Below are 21,767 nucleotides of genomic sequence, written 5' to 3' on the forward strand. Positions count from 1 at the left end.
TATTCTACCGAGGTTCTTTTCAGACTCTTCTTCCAGTTTAATGAATTGGGTACTGACAGAGCCACACATAATTCATATTTTACCTCATAGTCACACTCGGCATTGCAATGTTGAGAATTAGTCTATAAATTTATCCATATGAAGACTGAAACTAGTGGATCTTCTGGCTACATGCAATTCTGCATGTCTTGCTGCAGTTTTAAATTAGTCTCACCAACAGTGAGAAAAGTAATTACATTGTAATTCCTTTAACATGAATCTTTATGATTTGCTGTTGATTACAAGCAAATAATACCCAAGCTATCCAGGTTTTTTTCCATCTAAATTAGAAAAATAGTTTTTGTTTTCCCTTAAATTAGCATTTCTCTTTAAGGGATAGCATACTGTGAATGAAAATATGAAATAAAATGCCATTGTATTCAATCTGTATTTCTTCAGAAAAATCAAAAGTAAAGCTACCTTTTTTTAGTATTATAAGGAAATCTGATATTAAGTGCCTTTAGGTTGGAAAGAAGCTAAAGGAAGAGTCATAGTGTTTCTGCCCTGGTTGAGATTCACTGAAGTGAGTTCTTCAAAAGGAAAAGCCAAGTGCAGTAGGTGCTGTTGTCATCAGCTTAAGTAGCTTCTCTGTGACCAGAAAGAAATTTTTACTTCTATGTTTTTCAGAACCCCTATGCTCCATAAATCCATTCCTGAAAGGTGCCAAATAGGTCACAGGTGTCAGTAGAATTGGAGGCCAGCCCAGTTCCCGAGGCTCAGTGGATGTTGCACCCTTTCCTGGCCTACCAACCAAAGCCAGGAAAAGAGAGAGAGAGAGAGAGAGAGAGAGAGAGAGAGAGAGAGAGAGAGAGAGAGAGAGATCTAAAAGGCATTTGCATGTTCCTTGGGACCTATCTTCAGCTTCTAAAAGGCACTATAAAATGAGTTGGACCCCAGCAGTGTATAAACGTTAGGGGCCAGGAATCAGCATTCTCTTTGTATGTTAGGCAGCATTGCAGCCTCAAGCAGAGCTGTAATGTGAAAAACCAGGTATCAGACAAACCTGAACCATTCTGACACTGCTGACTCTGACTCTCACCATGCTGTGTCCTTGAACTAGTCAAGTTTTTAAAGAGCCATCAGTTTTTTCACTGGCATATTGAGCTTGGTAAAAAGGGGTACTGATATTTCTTGATTTTTCTCATAAAGTCAAGGTGCAAAGAGTAACTATTTTTCCCAATGATATACACAGTTTGTTTGAATCCATAGGTTAGCATAAAATTATGGTCATCATACATGAGTCAAAGGGGTAGATTATACCAGATAATTATATACCTGGTCCTATATAGATCAAAGAGTGTCTTATGAATCTGAAAAACCTCATATTCCAAAGTAAAAGCATGGGAGTCCAGGGTACTTGCTATCTCTATGCTTAAATAGAATTTCTCAGTCTAACAGGGCCCTTTGTGTCTCTAGATCAGCTAGCATCATTGTGAACTATGTGGCAGTCACTGCCCTAGCATTTCCTCTGCATGTAGAAAACCACTATGCATGTCAAGTAGCCAAGCACAATTTACAACAGTGCCTGGCCCACAAGCTACTGTGTTTCAAAGAGCTTTGTCCTCCATTTCTGTTCACCACTGGCATCCTGACCTTTGAATTTCAATTACATTGGTCCCAAACCACCTATAGACATGGCAAATAGAGCAGAGGCTCTTTGAGGCTACTGGAATGAAGATGTGTCATATCACCTGCTAATCACTGACCTGCAGCTGATGGAGGCTTAGATAACAGAATTTTTCTGGTCCTCTGACCACTAAGCCAGAGTTATTTCAGCTGCTACTGCTGCCAGCCTTCAGGACCGGAGTTGATGAATGATTGGAGGTTTTGTTTTGTTTTGTTTTGTTTTGTTTTGTTTTTGTTTTGTTTACTTGTTTTACAAACTGCAAATGCATCTTGCATAATAGATTTGATTCATTTTATCAAAGACCACAAGTATTTACAAGTGGCTTTATGAAGATTGGCACATGCAATTCATATACAAGACAGAAGTGTGGCTTGCATTTTTGATACAGTATCTACTCATTGCAGTACATTGATAGTTAAAGTAATATCTTTGCCTTTTAGAGTAAAAAATATAAAGGTTATACTAATAATTGTAAACCATTTATCAGAATTCTACAGTAATAAATGTCTGTTTAATTAAGTGGTAGCCATAATAAACACAATCATACAAACTAGGATCTTCCAATTTACATGCCTTGCATCATCGTTATCATCTATAATGATTTCATTGTTGAAATAAGTGTATTTTTACAGCTGAGAAAGGAAAAGATCTTGTTTTTGACCTGTGATCATTAACAGGGTAAAGAATGGCTGAGAAACATGTTTTCATCTTGTACTGTATCACAACAGGAGTGGGTGGGGTTCATTTTCTGAAAGCACATTAGAAAATCCTTTCTTCTGACTGACTGAACACTAGAGGAGAAGGCCATTAAGGAAAATATCCACTCCAACAAGAGTGGCAATCGCAGTCAGCTCAGCCTGAGCGCCAAGCATATGGGTGTTCATCTGCTGCTTTAGTTTCATTGCAGCTTTCGTTCTGTGTTCTTTGCTTCTGTTGATGCTGCTGCTACAGAGATGAAGTGTATTTTAGGCCAATGACAAATGTGTGGCACATGTTATTGGGATTTAAGAAGCAAATAATTTCCTGAGAGATTTTTCGCTAACTTGGTGTGTCACTCTTATCAAGCCTGGGCCTCAGTGTATTCTTCTGAAAAGTGGGGTAATGAATACCTGACATGTTCCCTAAGTATCTCTCTGAGATTTTCAGTGTATAACTTTATGTATTTGGATTTGCCTCCAAAGATAAAATCATATGAGATTAGAGGTACCATTTAGCTTCAGCATGAGCATGTCTTAAGAAATTCTCCCAAACAGTTTTTACATTAGTCATCTAAGAGACTAATTGATTTCTTGATTTCTTGGGTCTTTGCAATAAACTACAAGCATCAGGCCATTGCTCCTCTTTAGGGTTAGGGGGTGGGTGGGAGGAGACAAGGCCTTAGAGGATTGCCACACTATTGTTCCTGTCTGTGTAAGATAAAGAATTTTGGAGTCAGGAAGACCTGGATTTGGCTGCCAGCTCTTCTAACTAATTATCTGTGTAATCTTGGGAAAACTTTCTTATGCTATCTGAGCCTTGATGTCTTGAGAACTTAATCTAAATATGTACTAGAGCATTTTTACCTGATCCCCAACATTAACCTCCTACACATTCTTTCTCTAGTTGTGTTCAACTGGATATAACACAATTTTTATCTCTCTAAACAATGTGAAGGCTCAGTTAATTTATATGAAGTGATTAGGGACTAGAAAGATGGCTCAATGGTTAAGAGCACTGGCTGCTCTTCCAGAGATCCTGAGTTCAATTCCCAGCAAACACATGGTGGCTCACAACCATCTGTAATGGTATCTGATGCCCTCTTCTGGTGTGTCTGAAAACAGCTACAGTGTACTCATATAAATTTAAAAAATATATTTTAAAAAACAGATTTTTTTAAAAGTGATTAGCCATTAGCCTGGAGTAGTTTCTCAATACATGCACACTTCTTACAATCTGTTGCTAGTGGTTTGCTTTGTCAATCATTTTGAATCTGTCTCCTTAGTCATTCAAGATTGCATTAGTAAATATTTATCACATTCCTGCTATGTAATTTCTTAGGAGCTAAAAATATTGACATTTGGTCTGCTTCTCTTCCCTAGCAGTGTTTATATTCTCTTGTGTTGAAACAAATGATGAACAACACAAGTATGTAATAACAACTTATATTGGAATGTGATAAGCGCTATTAGAGGGAACTAAATCACAGTTGAGTGCTAGAGAGGGCTGGGGTGTGCTGGAAAGCCTCTCTAGGAACTGGCATCTGAGCAAAGCCTTACAAAGTAAGGAGGTAAGCTTTAGAGAAAACCATCATATGCAAAAACCCTGAGGCCCAGTTGTTCCTGAGGTGCCCTAGAAACAGTAAAGAAAGTTGTAACTGAAGCAGAGTGAGCAGAGCTAAGAATGTTGAGAGAAGAGATAAAGTTTGCTGTGAATCAGACTGTAGAGGAGCTGAGGAGCTATTGAAAAGATTTTGGCTTTGAATGAGTTGGAAGATATTGGAGAACTTGGAGCAGAAGAAAGATATGATTCAACTTGTGGCATAGTAGGATCGTACTAAATCTATCAATAAATAACTGGAGAAAGGATGGGATAAAACTAAAGAACACAGTATGTAGTATATTGCAATAGTTTTGGCATACAGGGAGTGGTCATTAACAAGGGAGTGTGATTAAAAGTGGATGGAGTAGGAATATTCCCAGGAAGAAAAGTACAAATTTATTGATGAACTAATTCGATGTGGTGTAAATAATCTAATGAAGCCATGAATTAGTCCAAGATGAGCCCAAGTATAAAGATGCTATTTGCTGTTGACTAGATTATTATAAATGCTATCAACTGAATGATAGAAACAAGACAATGTGGAAATATTGAATAAGTTTTTTGTCAATAAATGTAATAGATGAATATTAACTACTTGTGATGGTATTTTGTTTTGCTTTGCTTTCTATTAGGAGTGGTGAATGTGTATAAAAGGCCATTTTCCTCCACTAACCAGTGCTTCCCCATTCCTTTTCCTTTCTGGTCATTTATTTGATGTGAGTCCATAAGTCTAGACTATACTATCATGACCCAAACCAATGGCTGCCAAACATGGACATACATAATGATGAAAAAGAGATATTACTAAAAAAAATAACTGTATCGTTCCTATAGATTATATGTACATATGGACATATAGGAATATGTAGGCTTGAAGCATACATATTCTAATATAACAACAGATAACAAGCAATCAATGTCATGTATTTAAACTATTATATTCAACTAAATACCCATTTCATGATCATTAACCATGTTTCAAAATTAAAAAGTGATTATCTTAGGCATAATATTTTCCCTGGCAAGTTTTCTGTATGCATCAGCTCCTGTCTCCCTACAAAGCAAAATAGTTGCAACTGATTTTTATTGAGATCAGTTCCTGAGATTAATGAATTTCCCTAAATGGCCTTTAGTTCTGAGCATACTGATTAACCTCAGATCCTCTTTAGATAGTACAGAGATAGATTACTAACTTCCAACGTCCTTTATAACCACAAGTCTATGAAATCCTTGTATAGTCAGCATTTGCCTCTAAAAACTGCATTTACAAAAACAGAAACTTAAAAAACAATGATGGATATTATCTTTAAGTTGTGTATTAGAATCCTGAGGCAAGTCATTCTAACTCAGTAGTAAACTTTCACTGCCTTTGTTATCAGAATGACACTCATTCACATCTTAAAGGAAGCTGCTTAACCTCTCTAAACTGCCAACCTCTCATGTGAAATGAGAGCAATAACAGTCTGTGCATCTATTATGCCAGCTAAGTGAAATATCATAAAAAGTGCTTATAGTGTATAGCACACAGTATGAGGTTAGTAAGCAGCAGCTATTGCCATAATCATTATCATTATTACCACTGTTAACTGAAGAATAACTAGCTAACATGTGTCTTCAATCATCAATGCAATGCATTGAGAAGTCTGCAAATAATTTGATGAAAGCATATGTTTAAAGCTATTAGTACTTGTTTTCTGATAGATCCCTCTGAAAATACACATATGGATGGGAAACTGGCTGACAGGAAAAAACAAAGAAAAACTTCCAAAACACGCTTGTTTTTCCCAGCCGCTTAATGGCTCTAAGACCTTGATCAGAGTCAAAGGGCATATGAGGAAGTGGGTGGAATGAAGTGCCATTACTGTTAGTATTGGATATAATGTAAATAATATTGGTGGCAAGAGAACCATGTTTGAGAAAAGCTTTCTATGTGTAATATCCCACTGACTTATTAGGTCTCAACACAGACTTCAAACTCAAGGGGGATACAAATATTAAGTATTTTATTATTATATAGAATTTCTCTTTATAAGTTGCAGGTTGTTGACACGTTAAGATAAAATAGAATTTTTTTTAAATTGGAGACACTTCCCCTACACATATGTGCATATACACAAATGTGCATGCATACATATGAATCTAAAACCTAAACACTTTTACACATTTAAAAGCCCAAGGATCATATCATATTCCTACCACCCCTTTCTACATCTGCAGCATATATTTGGAGACAATTCTATTGGTGCTTGGGGTTCTCAGGAGAAAAGCCATATAGGCACATTGCAGGCTTTCCGGCAGCTCTCAGAAGCCAGACAGCTCCAGAGACAAGGATCCCTTGTGAAACTGCTCATTCTTGAGGCGAGAAGGGAAATGAGGATTTGCAGTACACATAGCTCCCCAATTCTGCCCCTCACTGCAATTTGAGTGTTTCACAGTAATTGTTATGTTTTCAATAAGAATAATTTGAGAAAAAGAAGGTCTAAAGGCAAATATCAAGGTTCCTGGCTGACAAAAGCAGAATTCAGAGACATGTGAAAACAACACTTTACTTCAGCAATAAAGAGAGTATATTTTATACTTCAGGTTTTTTTTTTCATTCAGTAAAATTATGATTTTGTAGTAAGTGGCATCCCAGAAGATATTTATCAAAGCAGGATAGCTGTGGAGAGGAACACTTCGCATTCACTTTAATATTTTGCCTTTTCTTTTGACATCTTCTTGCCTGGAGATCTAATTCCATTAAATATGTACATTTTTGACTGGTAGTCTTCTTCATGTATCTTTCAGATAAATCTTAAAAGTACACAAGATCCGTAGGGCAGCTTTCTTTAAGTGCAAATGAGACACAGTAGAATATTGTCCATGAGGGTTTCCAAATTATTTATATTCCTGCAGAGCTTGGCCTTTCTGTGTGATAACCAGAAGGGAAAATGTAAGATGCCAATCCACGCATGCTATGGAGCACTGTCAAATTCTATTAGTCATATCCATTCTCTGAAATGTAGGAACTTACTTTGGTTGATTTCCATTTCTACTATCTTTAGTAGATACTATCAAAACCATAACATTTACCTGATTGACAAGATAAACAGTACTGTAACCAGGTGTCAAATGAGCAGTATACTGGGTAGTAGTCCATTCCATTTTTGCAGTGGGTGTGTTTTGTCTGCTCCTCTTCAGTGTGAGACTTCTCTGGGACCTTGGAGTGCAAGCATAGCTGAATAGGTAGAATTCATGTTAACTATGGGGTCTTCTGCTAGAGCTTTCAAAACCACAGCCAGTGTTACAAAGTGTCTGTAGTGTCTTTTATTACTCCCCTCACTTACAACTTTAAAGTTAATTCCCGAGTTCTCACAGGAAAACTCAGGCCAATCATAAGGCTTAATGACTATAGGATCTGAAAGTCTGGCTTCTTATGTTCAATCACTCTGGAAATGGCAAGCTAAAGTTGAGGAGACCCAGAATTGCATTTGGCAGAAGTAACCTAAATATCTATTTTGCTCTACAACAGAACATGACCACATGTTTTCTGGGCAGTAGTTGTCCAGTAGGTAAAACCTGCCAGAGAAACAGAGAAAATTCAAACTCTCTGAATTATTGAAGTAGGATCACTGGGAAGCTATGGTAGGATTTGCACATTCAGGATACTGTGACTTTACTCAGCAGCTCAGAACAGCAGCATGAGCTCCAGCTTCCTCCTAAGCCCGAACAATTGACCACTTCTGGCCAACTCTAGCTCTATGGGATGAGAGTAGGACTTTACAGATTACTGGTATGAGTAATTTTTTTTCTTTGTATTCGGAAAACCAGAACGGAGACTTTATAATTATGAGGTTCTCTGTTTCCAAATAACCCATCTAATGAACAGGATAAGACATTGTAAAGACGCGTATGAGAACCATGAAGAAGGAAAAACAAAAATAAGGAAAGAAGGAAATTCTAGTCCTTAACTATGTGCACACATGAGCATGTGCATTGTACACATGCGTGCATGTGTGTGAACACACCCATGTGCAAGAACACACACACACACACACACACACACACACACACACATCCTCGACCCACTACAGAACATCAGCTTGTCTGTCAGAAGCAACCTTCCACAGTAAGCACTGGGTTGATATTCCCCCTGGCTATATTGTACAACTTTGTATCTCCTCTTGTCATTGACTAATTAAAGTAGCTTTATCCAACTGACTTCCCTATGACTGAAGACAACTATATGTTGGTATTGTTGTACGATGGAAGAAATGGTCGGAATGAAGAGAACATACAAAATATGTTGATTTTGCAAAATTATCATCAATAGGATAGCCAGAACATGAATGGTACTGTTTTGGCTCCAAAGGGGTAAGCAGGTGTCTTCGATGTCCCAAATGAGCTGTGTACAAGCTTGTACAAACAAGTGCAGAATCAGGCCTGTTTGTTATTCACACAAACAGAGTTTAAAGCATCTGAATTCCACAGTTCCCAGAATTCAGATGGTGCACAATGGTCCATAATGAGCAGCACCTGTGCTTACCTCAATTACCAGACAGCTCTGAACAGCGGCACAAAGGGCTTACTAGATTTTTTTCAATAATAGATTTAGTTATGTCTTTCATAATTGGATTCAAAAGCTCAAAATTTCATTTTCCAACTTGTTCATAAAATTTGTATGAAAAAGTCTGGCATTTACTCAAAAGAAATAGTCTGTGAAGAAAAAAAAAAAAAACCCTGCAAAACAGCCAACCATTGGTAACTAAGCAGCCAAATTATAGTCCAAGCACTTGGCAAATACACCGTCTTTTTATTATTTCAGTAATTGAATTTCTGTTAAAGCACGGAGCATAATTTAACATGAGGAATTTATTTATAATACAATAGCGTTTCAGTAATAAATGCATTATTATTGTCACTTTTAATGGAGTCTTATGTATTCCCTCTGAGACTGTGAGGCAGACTTAGAGACAGCCACTGCACCAGTGCTGTTTGTAGACAATTGAATTAATTGGAGACAGGGTCATTAACTCGACCTGAATACCTCTGATTGCTTCTGTAAATAAGGTTAGAGAGCAAATGGCTAATCTTCGTTGTCATTATAGATTCCTCTTACATTTTCACACTGCCATGTATATTAAAATCATTTTGCTAAGCAGCTTTTCAGACTCTCTGTATATTTACAGTATCATCTTGCATGGCACATAACCATAATTGTATCAGACTTATATTACATTCCCCATATCTTTATAAAACATGATACTAGAAAAGAATCTATGTTGAATCACATCTCATAAAAACCATCCGACCAACAAATGAATAAACCACAGTATATAAAACATCATATTAAAGGAAAGTAAAATCACAAAGCAAAAGTTGCCTTGTTTTCCTGTTGCAGATACATTTTTAGATACACAATTAATGCATAATGAGTTCTCAAAGATGCAATCTCTAAAGAAATAGCATAGGCAGAGAAGCATTGGTTAAAAACCTCCTTGGGCTTCATTTGGAGCTCTTGAAGTCATGCCCTTTTTTGCCCTTCTGTAACAACATTAATAACATGCAAATTAATAACATGCAACATTGGAGTCTTTCTTTCTGTTCATTCTAAAAAGGAGTTAACTAAATATCATTTTAAACATAGATATTAAAAGATTTTAAATCTTTTATTTCTGGAATTATTTTTCATACCACTATCTTGTTGGCATAAAAGAGATTTAGAAGAGATTTGGAGGGGGAAAATCTTCTTATATGAAGGTTCTAATAATTCACAAGAAGAGAAACAACTCCAGAAATAGTTTTCCAAATCAATTTGTAATGTAATCAGAAATAAAGTTGGACCACTATAGATAGTACTCTACTGAGTGTTGTGATTGTTATAAGATACCAAAAAGTAATGGAGAAGAAGTGGAAAGAATGGGAAAGGAGGCTCAGGAGGCAGACAAGAAAGAAGGAAACCTTGTTTTTAACAAGATTAAAAACCAGCTAAAAGATTAAAGAGGTCATCTAAATGAAGAGTTGGTCAATGCCATAAAAACATATTTGTCCGCCCTACCAAGCCTGCTAGCTTTACTTAGTGCCGGGACTAACTGGGGGTGAGATGAGTCATCAACAACATCTGAAAACACAGTTCCATTGGCAGTTCTTTCAGACCTTTTGCCTTTTAAAAGTTTTATTCTTTAAATTTTTTCATACACACACACACACACACACACACACACACACACATGTATATGTACACACACAATGTATTGTGATTATAGCCGCCCCTCACTCCATATTAAGCTTCCCCGAGATTCTCTATCACATATCTCTCCCAACTTCATGTCTTCCTGATTTGTGGCTCATAAACACATTGTTGTGGCATCACTACTGTGCATGGATTACTTACCAGTGGCCAAACCCAAAAGTGACTCTGCCTCTCCTGGCAATCATCAACTGGCAATTATAGTTCAGCTAGGGGTAGGACCTCATGAGTTACTTCACTCCTGCATTCTGGAATTTAAAAACAGATTTACTTATTCCTATTTTATGTGTATGGTATTTTACCTGCATGTATGTATACCACATGTACTCCTGGTTGCTACCTAAACTAGTAACGGGTGTCAGATCCCCTGATCATCTACATCATCTACAGATGATTGTAAGCTGCCATATGGGTGCTGAGAATGGAATCTGGGTCTTCTGGAAAATAAAGCAGTGCTCTAAAACACTAAACCATCACCCTAGCTCTTCATGCTAGCTTGTTATATGATTAAAATATGTTTAACTAATATATATTGCCACATATGCTAATAATGCAGACATGGCTAGAACCCAAATGGGGATTGATATAAACACTGGCAGACAATAATATCTCATCTTATTAAATGACTAATTGACTAGAATGTGCTATAGAAGTCAATAAGTCAGCCCTTATCCAAATCATAGTAATATTATTTTTAAAATTAATACTATGTGCATCATGTGGAGATCTTCTTCTAAAGCCTATTTTTCCTGCTTAGCCAGTCATATATTTTTATGTTCTAATTAGGGGCTGAGGATATAATTCAAAGTATTTGTCTACTATGTGTGAGGCCCAAGTTCTTAGCATGGAAAATCAAGCAAACAAAAACTAATGCTGAAATTACTTAATTCTTTGTATCAGATGTACTGGGTTTTAGTAAATAGCTGTATATTTCCTCACATATATGGTATTTTATGTTTATTTAAATACAAACATTCAGACACACACACAACCATCAATATATAAATGCCCACATTCATACTATTTATTATGTAAACACCCCGAATTTAGGTAGATTGATATAAAATACACATTGAAATGTAGTTATAGATGAAAGAAATATTTTAGTGTAAGAACTTTCTAGGAAATATTTGCCTCATATATTGTTACCTGAACTTCCCCTGGCAGAGTAGCATATCCACCTTTTATCACTATAAAGCAGAAATAGTATAGGACTCATGAAAAGCCTACTAAGATTTTTTGATAAACATACTTTCAAGTTATAGCCCTTCACATCACACTGAGAGTATATTTTACAAGGCTTGTAAGCAAACATAATTTTCTTCTTTTGGATATTCACAGTCCACCTGAAGCAAAGCCTAAAACGTGTACTTGTTGAATTTATCTGATGCAGAGCCTGTATCATTTTATTTTGCTGATAACATTATGAAAAGGGTATGTGCCTTCTACTCAAAACATATGACTCCCTGCTTTTTCTAATGAAGTGATCAAATGCAATTATCATTTGCTTAAACTCAAAAGATGTTTGTAATTGCCTATTTAAATCCTTTTCATTCTAATCTCTCTAATTCTTTGGAATTCCTCTGCAGGACAAACATCTCTTAATAATAAAACCAACCACCCTGACCTTATTACTACTAGCCCCTTTGCCTTTATCGAATCTCCTAGTAGTTCCTGGTGAAATGCCTTAGCTCCTGCTGAAATGCCTTTTTCTTCCATTTCTTTTTAAGTCAGCTTGGAATTGACTCTGTTTATTCATTGGTGACACAGGCTTGCCATTTCTGTGGTTACTGATCTAGATTTACGTGTGAGCACAGCCATTCCCCTAGTGGAAGAAAGAAGGATGCTTATACTTAGCTCTCTTATCTCCCATGGCCTTGAACAGACTTTTCTTCTTAATGGCAAAAGTGGGTTGAATACAGGATCACATGAGCTCTACAAGCCCAGGGAAAGTATGGTCCCTTCTTCTCTATTTTGTACTTGACCTCCTCCAATTTAGCATTGATGAGAAGGGAGATGTGTTTGCTGGAAGGTAAAAATTTTCAGACAGATTGTGTTAAGGGACTAAAGGTCTACTCTTTCTTTCATTGTCACTCAAAATAACACATTTAGGGAATTCCTTTCAAAATGGTCAGTTGTTTTTTCTAAGAAGGCTATTATTGTGCAAAAAGGTGTAAGATGTGAAACTGTTAGGATTTCTCTCTCTTTTGGTTTAGTAATATATTTTCTGTTTAGTAATATATTTTGCGAACTATAGTAAATGTTAGGATGAACGTTCAAGCCAATTGATTATGGGAAAGGAACATTTTCTTTTTATTAACATGGAAGTGTCTGTCATAACTAGCAATGCATGTGAGCTGAAGGATATAGTCCTGTCTTTTGTGAAGGTACTTCAACTTAACTTCATATTTAATCTCAACTTGATGGAATATTTTTTACTCCATGAGCAAATTAATTATTGCACTGGAAAAGGCATCAGCTAGAAAACTAGTTAATGTCAGTCTCAGTACTGTCTAGACTGGTTAATTATCAAAATATGAGAGGAACCCACCGTTCATACAAGTAAAATAATGGAATTTTGTGTTTTAATTAAAAGAGGACAGTGCGTTTGCATGTAGCACACATTTTCAGAAAGGAGCATAACATTTATTTCCTGTGCTCATGAACATATGCATGCTCAGTGACCTATTGAAAGCAGTTTCCATAACTACCAATTACATGAAAAAAATATCTTTCTAAATAAGCTGAATTTTGTCGATGGAACTGAAACAGAACTACTTGAGTACAGCTTTTGGTTTATCAGGGAGTGCAGACTGAAAATAGATAAGGAATATCATTATGTGAAATAAGAATTATGTAGATTAAAGATTCCCCATGCCACTAAGCACCAATTTTAGAAGAACAAATAGTTACTGACAGTTCTGAGCACAAAGAAGTTTCTACTAAGGAAGTCAAACTGGTAAGTTTTGACAAAATCTTTATGTGATTTTGTGGAAGGAGGAATGTGATTTTATGGAAGGAGGACAGTTAACAACAGTTTCTTTCTTGAGAACTAGTGGCCTAGTCTAAGTCTTCAGCCACTAGTTCTCTGCAATCATACCCATGGGTTGTATTATACATGGGTATATACTCTGTATCATACCCATAGATTGTATTACCGACTCTTGTGGAAGCTAGAAATAGTGATTTCCAGGTTTCAGTTTTGTCACTAACTTGAACCTTTAATGCTTATCTTTGCATGATATTTCAGACACGAGTAGGAAATAAGATACATTCAGTGGATGCTTTTTATTTTAGAAATTTTATATGTGTCTTTGAATTAGATGCAGCAAAATATTCCTCAGCAAAAAGAAGTACATCCCATCAGTATATTCAACACCAACATCTAGCCATTTATCTCATTAATTTACCAAAGGAAATATTGGGATTAACTCCAAGTTCCTGTTACCCTTTAAAAAATATTAGCTTTAGCTTTTCTGATACTGGGTTCAACTATGTGACTGGCTGGCCTGAATCTCGTTTTGGAACCCAGTATGTCATTGAAGTCAAATATTTTCTTACCTCTGCCTCTGTGGAGCTGGGACTGAGGCCTGTGTCACCACAGCCAGCCCTAGTATCATTTGATATGATTAAAAGGATGCTTTATATGATGACAATAACCTGCTGAGACCACAGGGGCGTGGTACAATAGGGAGGCTAAGTGCCTACACATAGCACAGGCAGAGGATGCTTCTGGAGAGTTTTGTCCAGAGATCTATGAGAAGATATCTTTATTGTTTTACACTATGGTTTCTTAAACACACTAAGCTTCTTATGGAGTGCGTAGTTTAGAAAACCTCTTGCCTTAGAAGCTTACAGCATAAACACAGTGTCTGTGATATGTCAGACAACAGATCTGATATGGCACAGGACAAACAACACTGATAAAGAACTTGGCATTGAGAGACATCTGAGAAGAAAACAGTCTAGAGTAAGTGAAAGAGGGGTGCCCACTTCCCAACTTCACAGCAAGTCTAAGCCTAATAGGCAACAAGAGAGGAGAAAGCAAGCAGGCAGAAGGTTGCAGCCTGTGCCGAGACATCCTAAATCTGTCTCCAGAGTACCTGAGCTGTCTCAGCGTGCTTTGTGTTTTCTCATGGAATCTGGCATCTGGAACCTATGGGATCTCCTGGCAAGTAGCTTGGCTCTATCTCCAAACCAGTTCAAGAAGCACAGTGACTCATACACAAAGATCACCCAGTCAAAATACTCACCTTACTTCACCTAAGATTTGTGATGGATATAATTCATTAATGGAAGGCTTTGACTATGGTATACAGACCCTTGGAGACATATCTTAAGTTCTTCATGAGTACCAGCTGACAAACAATCACTCATTACCTTGGAGGAGAGGAGGATCTTAGGGTTTAAGAAACACATGTGCTTGCTTCCTTTGTTCCCATTGTTAAACTTGATCTTTAAAGGCAAAACATACCCAAGAGTGGTTTCCCCCACCTATTAGTTTTCTGATTGTACAAGCTGTGTGTGATAGCAGAAAAGTTAATGTGGACTCCAAATTGCACAGATAAATTAAAGTGCCACACAAATATTGATGCTTTTAAGATATAATATGCCATTAGCAGACATTAGTTAGACTTCCTAGAGTCTTCCACAATGCCATATTACTAGGTACTGTCGTGGGGCAGAATTCACTGTTTGTATTTTTTGTTAAGTTTCTAAAGTATTATTCATGTTGCTATTGTTGGATAGTGAGCATCCATATTCATAGCTGTAAAATGGAAGCGGTATAGTGTGTAAGTGTTGGCATGCACTAAAAGGGATACAGGGAAATTTCGATAAATATTGGTGCAGATATAGGCCTAAAGAAAATTCCAAACTGAAGTCCCTTCTTATTAGAAGGTGTCCAATAAAAACTCTTCAATGACTGCTTAAAGAAAGCTTAAAGGGGTGGGGGAAAAGCAAAGAGAGGCTAAAAAAACAACTCGGTAAGTAAAGTATTTGGTATACAAGCATAAGATGCTGAGTTTGGATATATAGCAGCTACAGAAAAAGCTGGGTATAGTGGAATACAGTGTGTATCTCCAATCCCTATGCTTAGGCAACTGTGCAAGGGTTGAGACAAAGACAGGTACTTAGATCTGTAGAGCCCACTGCCCAGGGTAGCTGTCTAGCCAAGTAAACTACTTTTGGGTTTAATGATATACCCTGATAGAGAGCAATGAAGGACAGCCAGTGCTAAACTCTGGCCTCTACATGTGCAAACATGGGTTTCACCCACCCACATGCGTGTATGCACCCACACACACCCTAACATAAGAGCTTAAATTTTAGCATATATAATAAATTACAGCAAACAGCCAGCTTTTTGTTATTAATGGTGGAAAAAATAATTATGGAAATGCATATGATACCAACATTGTGTTTTAGCATATATTTTTCAAATTTGTAACACATTATTTTATTTTTCTTCCAATAGCTTATTTCATGATTAGCCATGAGTAGATTTTAGCCTTGCTGATCTCCATGGAGTCCACCAGCAGTATAGATATCATTGGGATTCCATTAGAAATGTAGAAATCAGATCCTGCCTCAGGCTTCCTTAAATAGAATCTGACACACTAACAAGGTCTCCGGGTGATTCCCATACACAATAAAGTTTGAGATACACTAGTTAAAAGAATTATATATATTACATATAATATATGTTATATTATATCTCCCAAATGCTCACATTGTCCTCTTTAAAATCTATGTAGTATATTATCCTCAACTTACAGATAAAAATGTGAGACTTAATGGTTGAGTGTCTAGCCTATGGTAACATAATGGTCAGAAGCTAAAACCAGATCAGATACTCTGGTATCCAACCTCACACTCTTCCTGGTTATAACAGTATACTCTTTCTAAAGCTATCAGGAGGATTGTATCTATTTAAGTGGACTGAAAATTGGCTCAGGCAAGAAAATCCCAAAGATCTTGATCTGGTTAGTTCACTAAAATCACAGCTCAGATCTGATTGATTGTTAAGTAAATGAAATTATGAAAAGCTATTACCACAATTTTTCATTACCGTCTCTTCAGAAAGGACACAGCTTCTAGTAAATGAGGAAAAACAGACATTGCCAGCCATTTTCATTTCTGACAGCTTCAAAAGATTGGTTTGTAGTTACCATGACTGACTCATGCCTTTTCTTGGTGACAATAATCTATGAGCATCTTCCTGAATCTGCTCTGCTGCTCATCAGTTGACTCTCATGCCTCTCAAGGTGGCCTTGCTTATAGACTTTGAAGGAAAATGCAATTTCATAAACAGAGAAAATGTGCTAAAGTATAATCTGCTGTGGTCAATATTTTATTCATTCGTATTAGGATCTTGTATTTTTTCCTTACCTTAAATTAGTAGTTTATACCATACCACAGGAAATTATTTCCAACAATATAAGTTTGTTATCAGAGTTCTGGAGCTCAAAACTTGGTCATAAACCTCACTAGGTTAAAAAAAAAATCATGGTGTGAGCTGCATTCCTTATTGAAACCTACAAGGATAAATAGTTTTCTTGCTCATTTATGCTATTGGAACAATTTATTATCTTCAGTCTTCTTGATGGCTCTAAACTAAGGTTGATTCCCAGCTTTTAGAGCCTGTCACATTTCTTGACTTTTCTCCATTATCAAAGCCAACAGATTAAATTCTCACATTATATCCACAGCCTTGCTTAGTTTTTCAAGTTCTTCTTTCTCTTGGAAGGATGCCTGTGATGGAACCAGGATCATCTGGATAACCTAGTATAATATTTTATCTCAAGAACTTTAATTTATTGATACATGCAAATTCCCATTGACTACTTAAAGTGACATATTCACTGGTTCTATGGATAATGGTGTGGATGTTATTGGGGAATCTGTTATTATTCTGCCAATCACAGACCTCTCCAGTCATTCACAGATTTAAAAGTTGTAGTATACAGTAAGTAGTTCATGAAAATGAATGATTGTGTAAATATGTGTGGATCAGACTTCATTGTAAACACAAGGATCAGATAGCAAATTAAGTATTGTGTATATACATGTTGGAAAAAATTGTATCTTTGAAGCTGTGTCAGAGTATGACACAGATCACAAGTGGACATGAATTGGCTGCTTATCAATACTATCAGAGCATTTTCAAAGAATATACTCATTTTGATGATACATATTTGTGTACAAGATATTTTGCCTTTAAGTGGTGCTCAAGGGCCAACCTATTTTCTCTTGCTCTTTCATCTACTCCTACCAGAGCAACTCTGCCTTTTGCCTATATCATGCATTGTGTTTCTGCTTAACTTCTATAATGTTTCCCACTCTTGGTATCCTTTCCACTAGACAAATGGATTAAGGTAGGGAGCCTGGGAGACATAAGGGAAGATTCAAACTTCTTAAAATAGATAGAAAGTGGTTTGTTCTCACTCTGTGGAAAAAGTCCACACTTCAGAAGGTCTGCTGCTAGTGACTTAGCCTTGGTGAAGCAAATGTATTCCTGGAATTCTCAAATGCAGAGGTTTATAAACTAAATTTTAGTTTTAAAATGTATAAAGTAAAATTTTAGGGAAGAGAGGTAAGATCAAGTAGAAATCTCTTCACAACTTAATTATGAACTCAAATATAAAATTATTCTAAATTGACTGGTAGACAGGCATGTGATCCTTCTAAAATTAGGAAAGTATGATGGCAAAATTTACACACGTCTCAACTAAAAGAAAAATAATGCGAGTCTCTCCTGCAATCTATGTAATGCTGCATGTCTTTGGCAAGCTCTGGCTTTGTGGGCATTTGTGGGTAATATCAGTATCTCCAGGACTTTCTTGTCAAAATTTCCTATTTATGTTTCCCACTACAAAAATATTGCCTATTCAAGGATACAGAACACTAATACAAATATTTGGCTCTCTGAAACCTGTTAACCTGAATGAATGAAAAGCCTAAGCCATAAAACTGCTCTTGCAGGATAGGAACTTCACAAGAAGACTAACAAAGTCAAATAACCTGGACCTTTGGGGCTCAAAGCTCTCAGAGTCTGAACCACCAACCAAAGAACACACATGGGCTAGACCTAGGCCCTCTGCACATATATAGCACATGTGCAGCTGGACTTTCATGTGGGTCCTGAACAGCTGGAACTGGGGGCTGTCCCTAAATCTGTTGCTTGCTGCAGATCCTGTTCTTCTAACTGGTCTGCCTTGTCTGGCCACAGTGGGAGAGGCTCTGTCTAATAGTGCACTGACTTGATGCGCCAGAGTAGGGGGATACCCAGGAGGATTCCCTCTTCTCAGAGGAGGAGAGGGGTAACTGGGGGAGGGACTGTGTGATGGGGAGACTTGGAGGAGGGGCCTGATATTTGGATGTAAAGTGAATAACTTTAAAAACCTAGCTCTTCAATAATACATATTTTAATACTCCAGTTTGACAAGAGTTATGTGACTGATGAAGTGCACTTGAGAGATTATCTTAGACCTAAACACTTTAGTTCTTAGAGGATTAGAGCCTTTGAACAAGATATCTTAAACAGCATTCAAGCCCACTCCATACCCATACTTGCAATCTTAATATCACAGTTTCCATTGCCATTTTGCTACCTGGTCACTGAATTGCAGAGAATATTTTACTTTAACATTTGGAAAAAGTAACATTTAAAAAATATCAAAGTGAAATATTCCCCACTAGATGCCTACATATCTATTCCCATGTTATCTTGGAGGGAATTCTTTATGTCACTCCCTTTTTCAACGGACAGACCTTCGGATTTTTAAATTCATTCATCCTATGGTCTACCCACTTTCTACCCCGAACTCTTTCCATCAAATAGTCCAAGTTTCTTCAATACTGTTTCCAGCCTCTGCTTTTCTTGCCTCTACTCATTAATTATGGTGTCACAAATTGATCCAAGTCATTTCTGGAAATGTTTATTCAATAAGATCATAAATGTATTTGTGTCTAGAATATACTATGCAGTAGATGGACCATCTTTTAAATTCTTTAATTTCTCTCAGACCGCTCAAGATCCTTAGACCAGAGACAATTCTGTTTGAAGAAGTCATTTTAATGCCTCCCAAATTTCCTTCCCAGTGGCTTACACAGCTCTTTCTCCCGAGTCTTGAATTCCCCCTCTAGTCTGTGCTTCAATGATGAAGAAAAAAATGAATGAGATCGGAGTTAAAATGAGGCCTTGTTTCATTGAGTAAGGCTGACTCACTGATGAATACAGTAGCAAAGCTGATCTATGAAAGATTCAACAGCTGACTTTAAAGTTGTTCCAAACCTGTGTCCTTTAAGAAGTTATATTCCATTAGGAATTAAGTTGTAGAGTACAGAATATGGAACAGTTACTTTCATGTACTAAATGTTAGTGATAGTAATATCACACGTTGGAACCACTAGCATTCTTTAGAAATGTAGTTTATGTAAATATGAGAATAAATGATATGTGGGAGATAATTTTAATGTAGCCTTGGTAAATGGGGATGTATAAATTATGCATTAATACTTCATCTTCTATGTAGAATCAAGAATTGCATTAGCTGGATTCATTCACAGTCAGTGTAATATACATTTAAAAAAGAAATTAATGACATATGAAAATAAATGTAGTAGAAGTGGGAAATTAGCTGACCAGCTAACAGTTTTCAGCAACCAACTAAGTGAAATGCGGTGATGCTTTGCTGATGTGAAATTCCCACAGTAGATTCCAGACTGAGTCAGGGCCTGAAACAATTACCCTCATGTTGATATTTGTTCTATTTTAAAGATAGTATTTCAGTCTTGGCTTCCTTTGTTTCTGGGAAGAGTCCATAGGAAGTGAGGCTTAGACTCAGTTATATTGTTTCCATTACTTAGCAAAATGAATGTAGTGATTTCTATCAATGTTCATGATCGCTTAATTGTGATTCTGAAATTCAGAAAGTTCTAGAACAAATTCATTTGATGACATCCTTGACCTAAACTAATGGAAAGCACACTGTGAAGGTTACTGAATCAATATTGAGTTTCATTAAGAGATCTGATTGAGCACATTATAGATATGTATGTATGGCTTACATTCAACATATTAATTTTGAGAGTTTAAAAATCTGCATTTGAAAATACATTTGTCCTCAGAATGGCTTTGGATAAAGCATACTTACTTTAAACATACACATTCACACTGTCTCCTACTAATATTGTGGAGCTTTCATTCTTAGTTTATGAGGAAGTTGATTCTGGTAAGGAAAATAGCTGTGCTTTATGTGGCTTATGTTAGTGCATTTTATCTTAAGGGCATTAACTTAGTGGTGGCTCTGAAACAGAAGTTGCTCAAAAGTAATCCAGTAAATGGGAACACTATCCAAAATATCCCCAAGTAAATCCAGAGCCAGTTTTCAGTAGATTATACCGGGCTGAACAGCTTCTTACCAGAAATAAAAATGAATTCATATATGAATGAATATTAGGAACCAGCCTTTTACTGGAAAATAATAATTTTGGATCCAAATTAGATTTGTATCCCTCAATCCACCACCCAGTATTCTTAGCATTACAGATGTGCTAAATTATATTTGAAACTTTACTTGAGGGAAATTAAGGCCAAATTTGCTTAATCTCCGGACTAATCTCACTTAGATATATTCTCTTAATCTTTATTTAGTAACTAAAGATAAAACACCAATTGATTCCATTTAAAATGTACTTTGCATAAGTATGGAGTCATTACTGGCACTTACAGGGAATTCTGTAAAGAAATGCAGAAAAATAAGAACACTGAGTTACAGGCTTCCTCCCTTTCCCTGTAACAGAAACACACATTTCCCCAAGATATACACCCCTCTATTTCTTGTGCTTTCCTCTAGTCTCTTGGTATAGTTGGCAGAGAATGTACTTGCGGTGCTTGCTTCGACTCAAACATTTGGCATTGGCCTTCACACTGGGCTCTTGGAGCCTTATATTTTGTTTCTGTCAGGTGAGAATCCTGTAATCTACTCTTCCTGCAGCTCACAGATCATAAGTCTTTATATTGAACCAGGCTGTTTCTTTCAAGTCTGAGAGTCGATGAGGTAATAAATGATGTCATTTTTCTTTCAGCCCACTCTTGGCCACACCACAGTCTACGCCTGCAACACAAACCAATGTGGGGTCTGGCAGCTCCAGTGAGTCAGAGAGTAGCTCAGAATCGGACTCAGACACTGAAAGCAGCACCACTGACAGCGAATCCAATGAGGCTCCTAGAGTGGCTACTCCAGAGGTGAGTTGTCAAGGCCTTAGGATGCATCTCTGTTCTGGTGCATAAGGTACATGCCAGATGCATCACCAGTTGAAGTACTTTAGTACAATAACTACTTCAGAAATGTAGCCAAAGACTTGATAAGACTGTTTCTTTCAAACATATATTTGTGTATGCCCCAACATATAAAAATCTTTTTCGTGTGATTCTAAGTTGTACAGGTTGCTTGCTGTATGACAGATTTTCTATGGGAGTCACCAAGCTACTCTGAGCCTCAAGCTTCATCCCACATAAAACTAGTATAGGAATGATGAAGCTTGCAACTTACTTTTTTATTTATACAT

General features: G+C 36.8%; 1 protein-coding gene across 8 annotated transcripts in view; it reads left to right on the forward strand.

The window, feature by feature from the left end:
• Window positions 1–21,767, forward strand: part of Aff2 (AF4/FMR2 family, member 2) — a 511,865-nt gene that overhangs the window by 449,270 nt on the left and 40,828 nt on the right. For all 8 annotated transcript variants that reach the window (XM_006527821.4, XM_030251226.1, XM_006527820.4 and 5 more), the window contains exon 9: window positions 21,285–21,444. In XM_006527821.4, coding sequence (XP_006527884.1) covers window positions 21,285–21,444 — 160 coding nt within the window. The remainder of the gene's footprint in view (window positions 1–21,284; window positions 21,445–21,767) is intronic.

The sequence above is a fragment of the Mus musculus genome, chromosome X, assembly GCF_000001635.26.
Source record: "Mus musculus strain C57BL/6J chromosome X, GRCm38.p6 C57BL/6J".
Taxonomy (NCBI): Eukaryota; Metazoa; Chordata; class Mammalia; order Rodentia; family Muridae; genus Mus; species Mus musculus.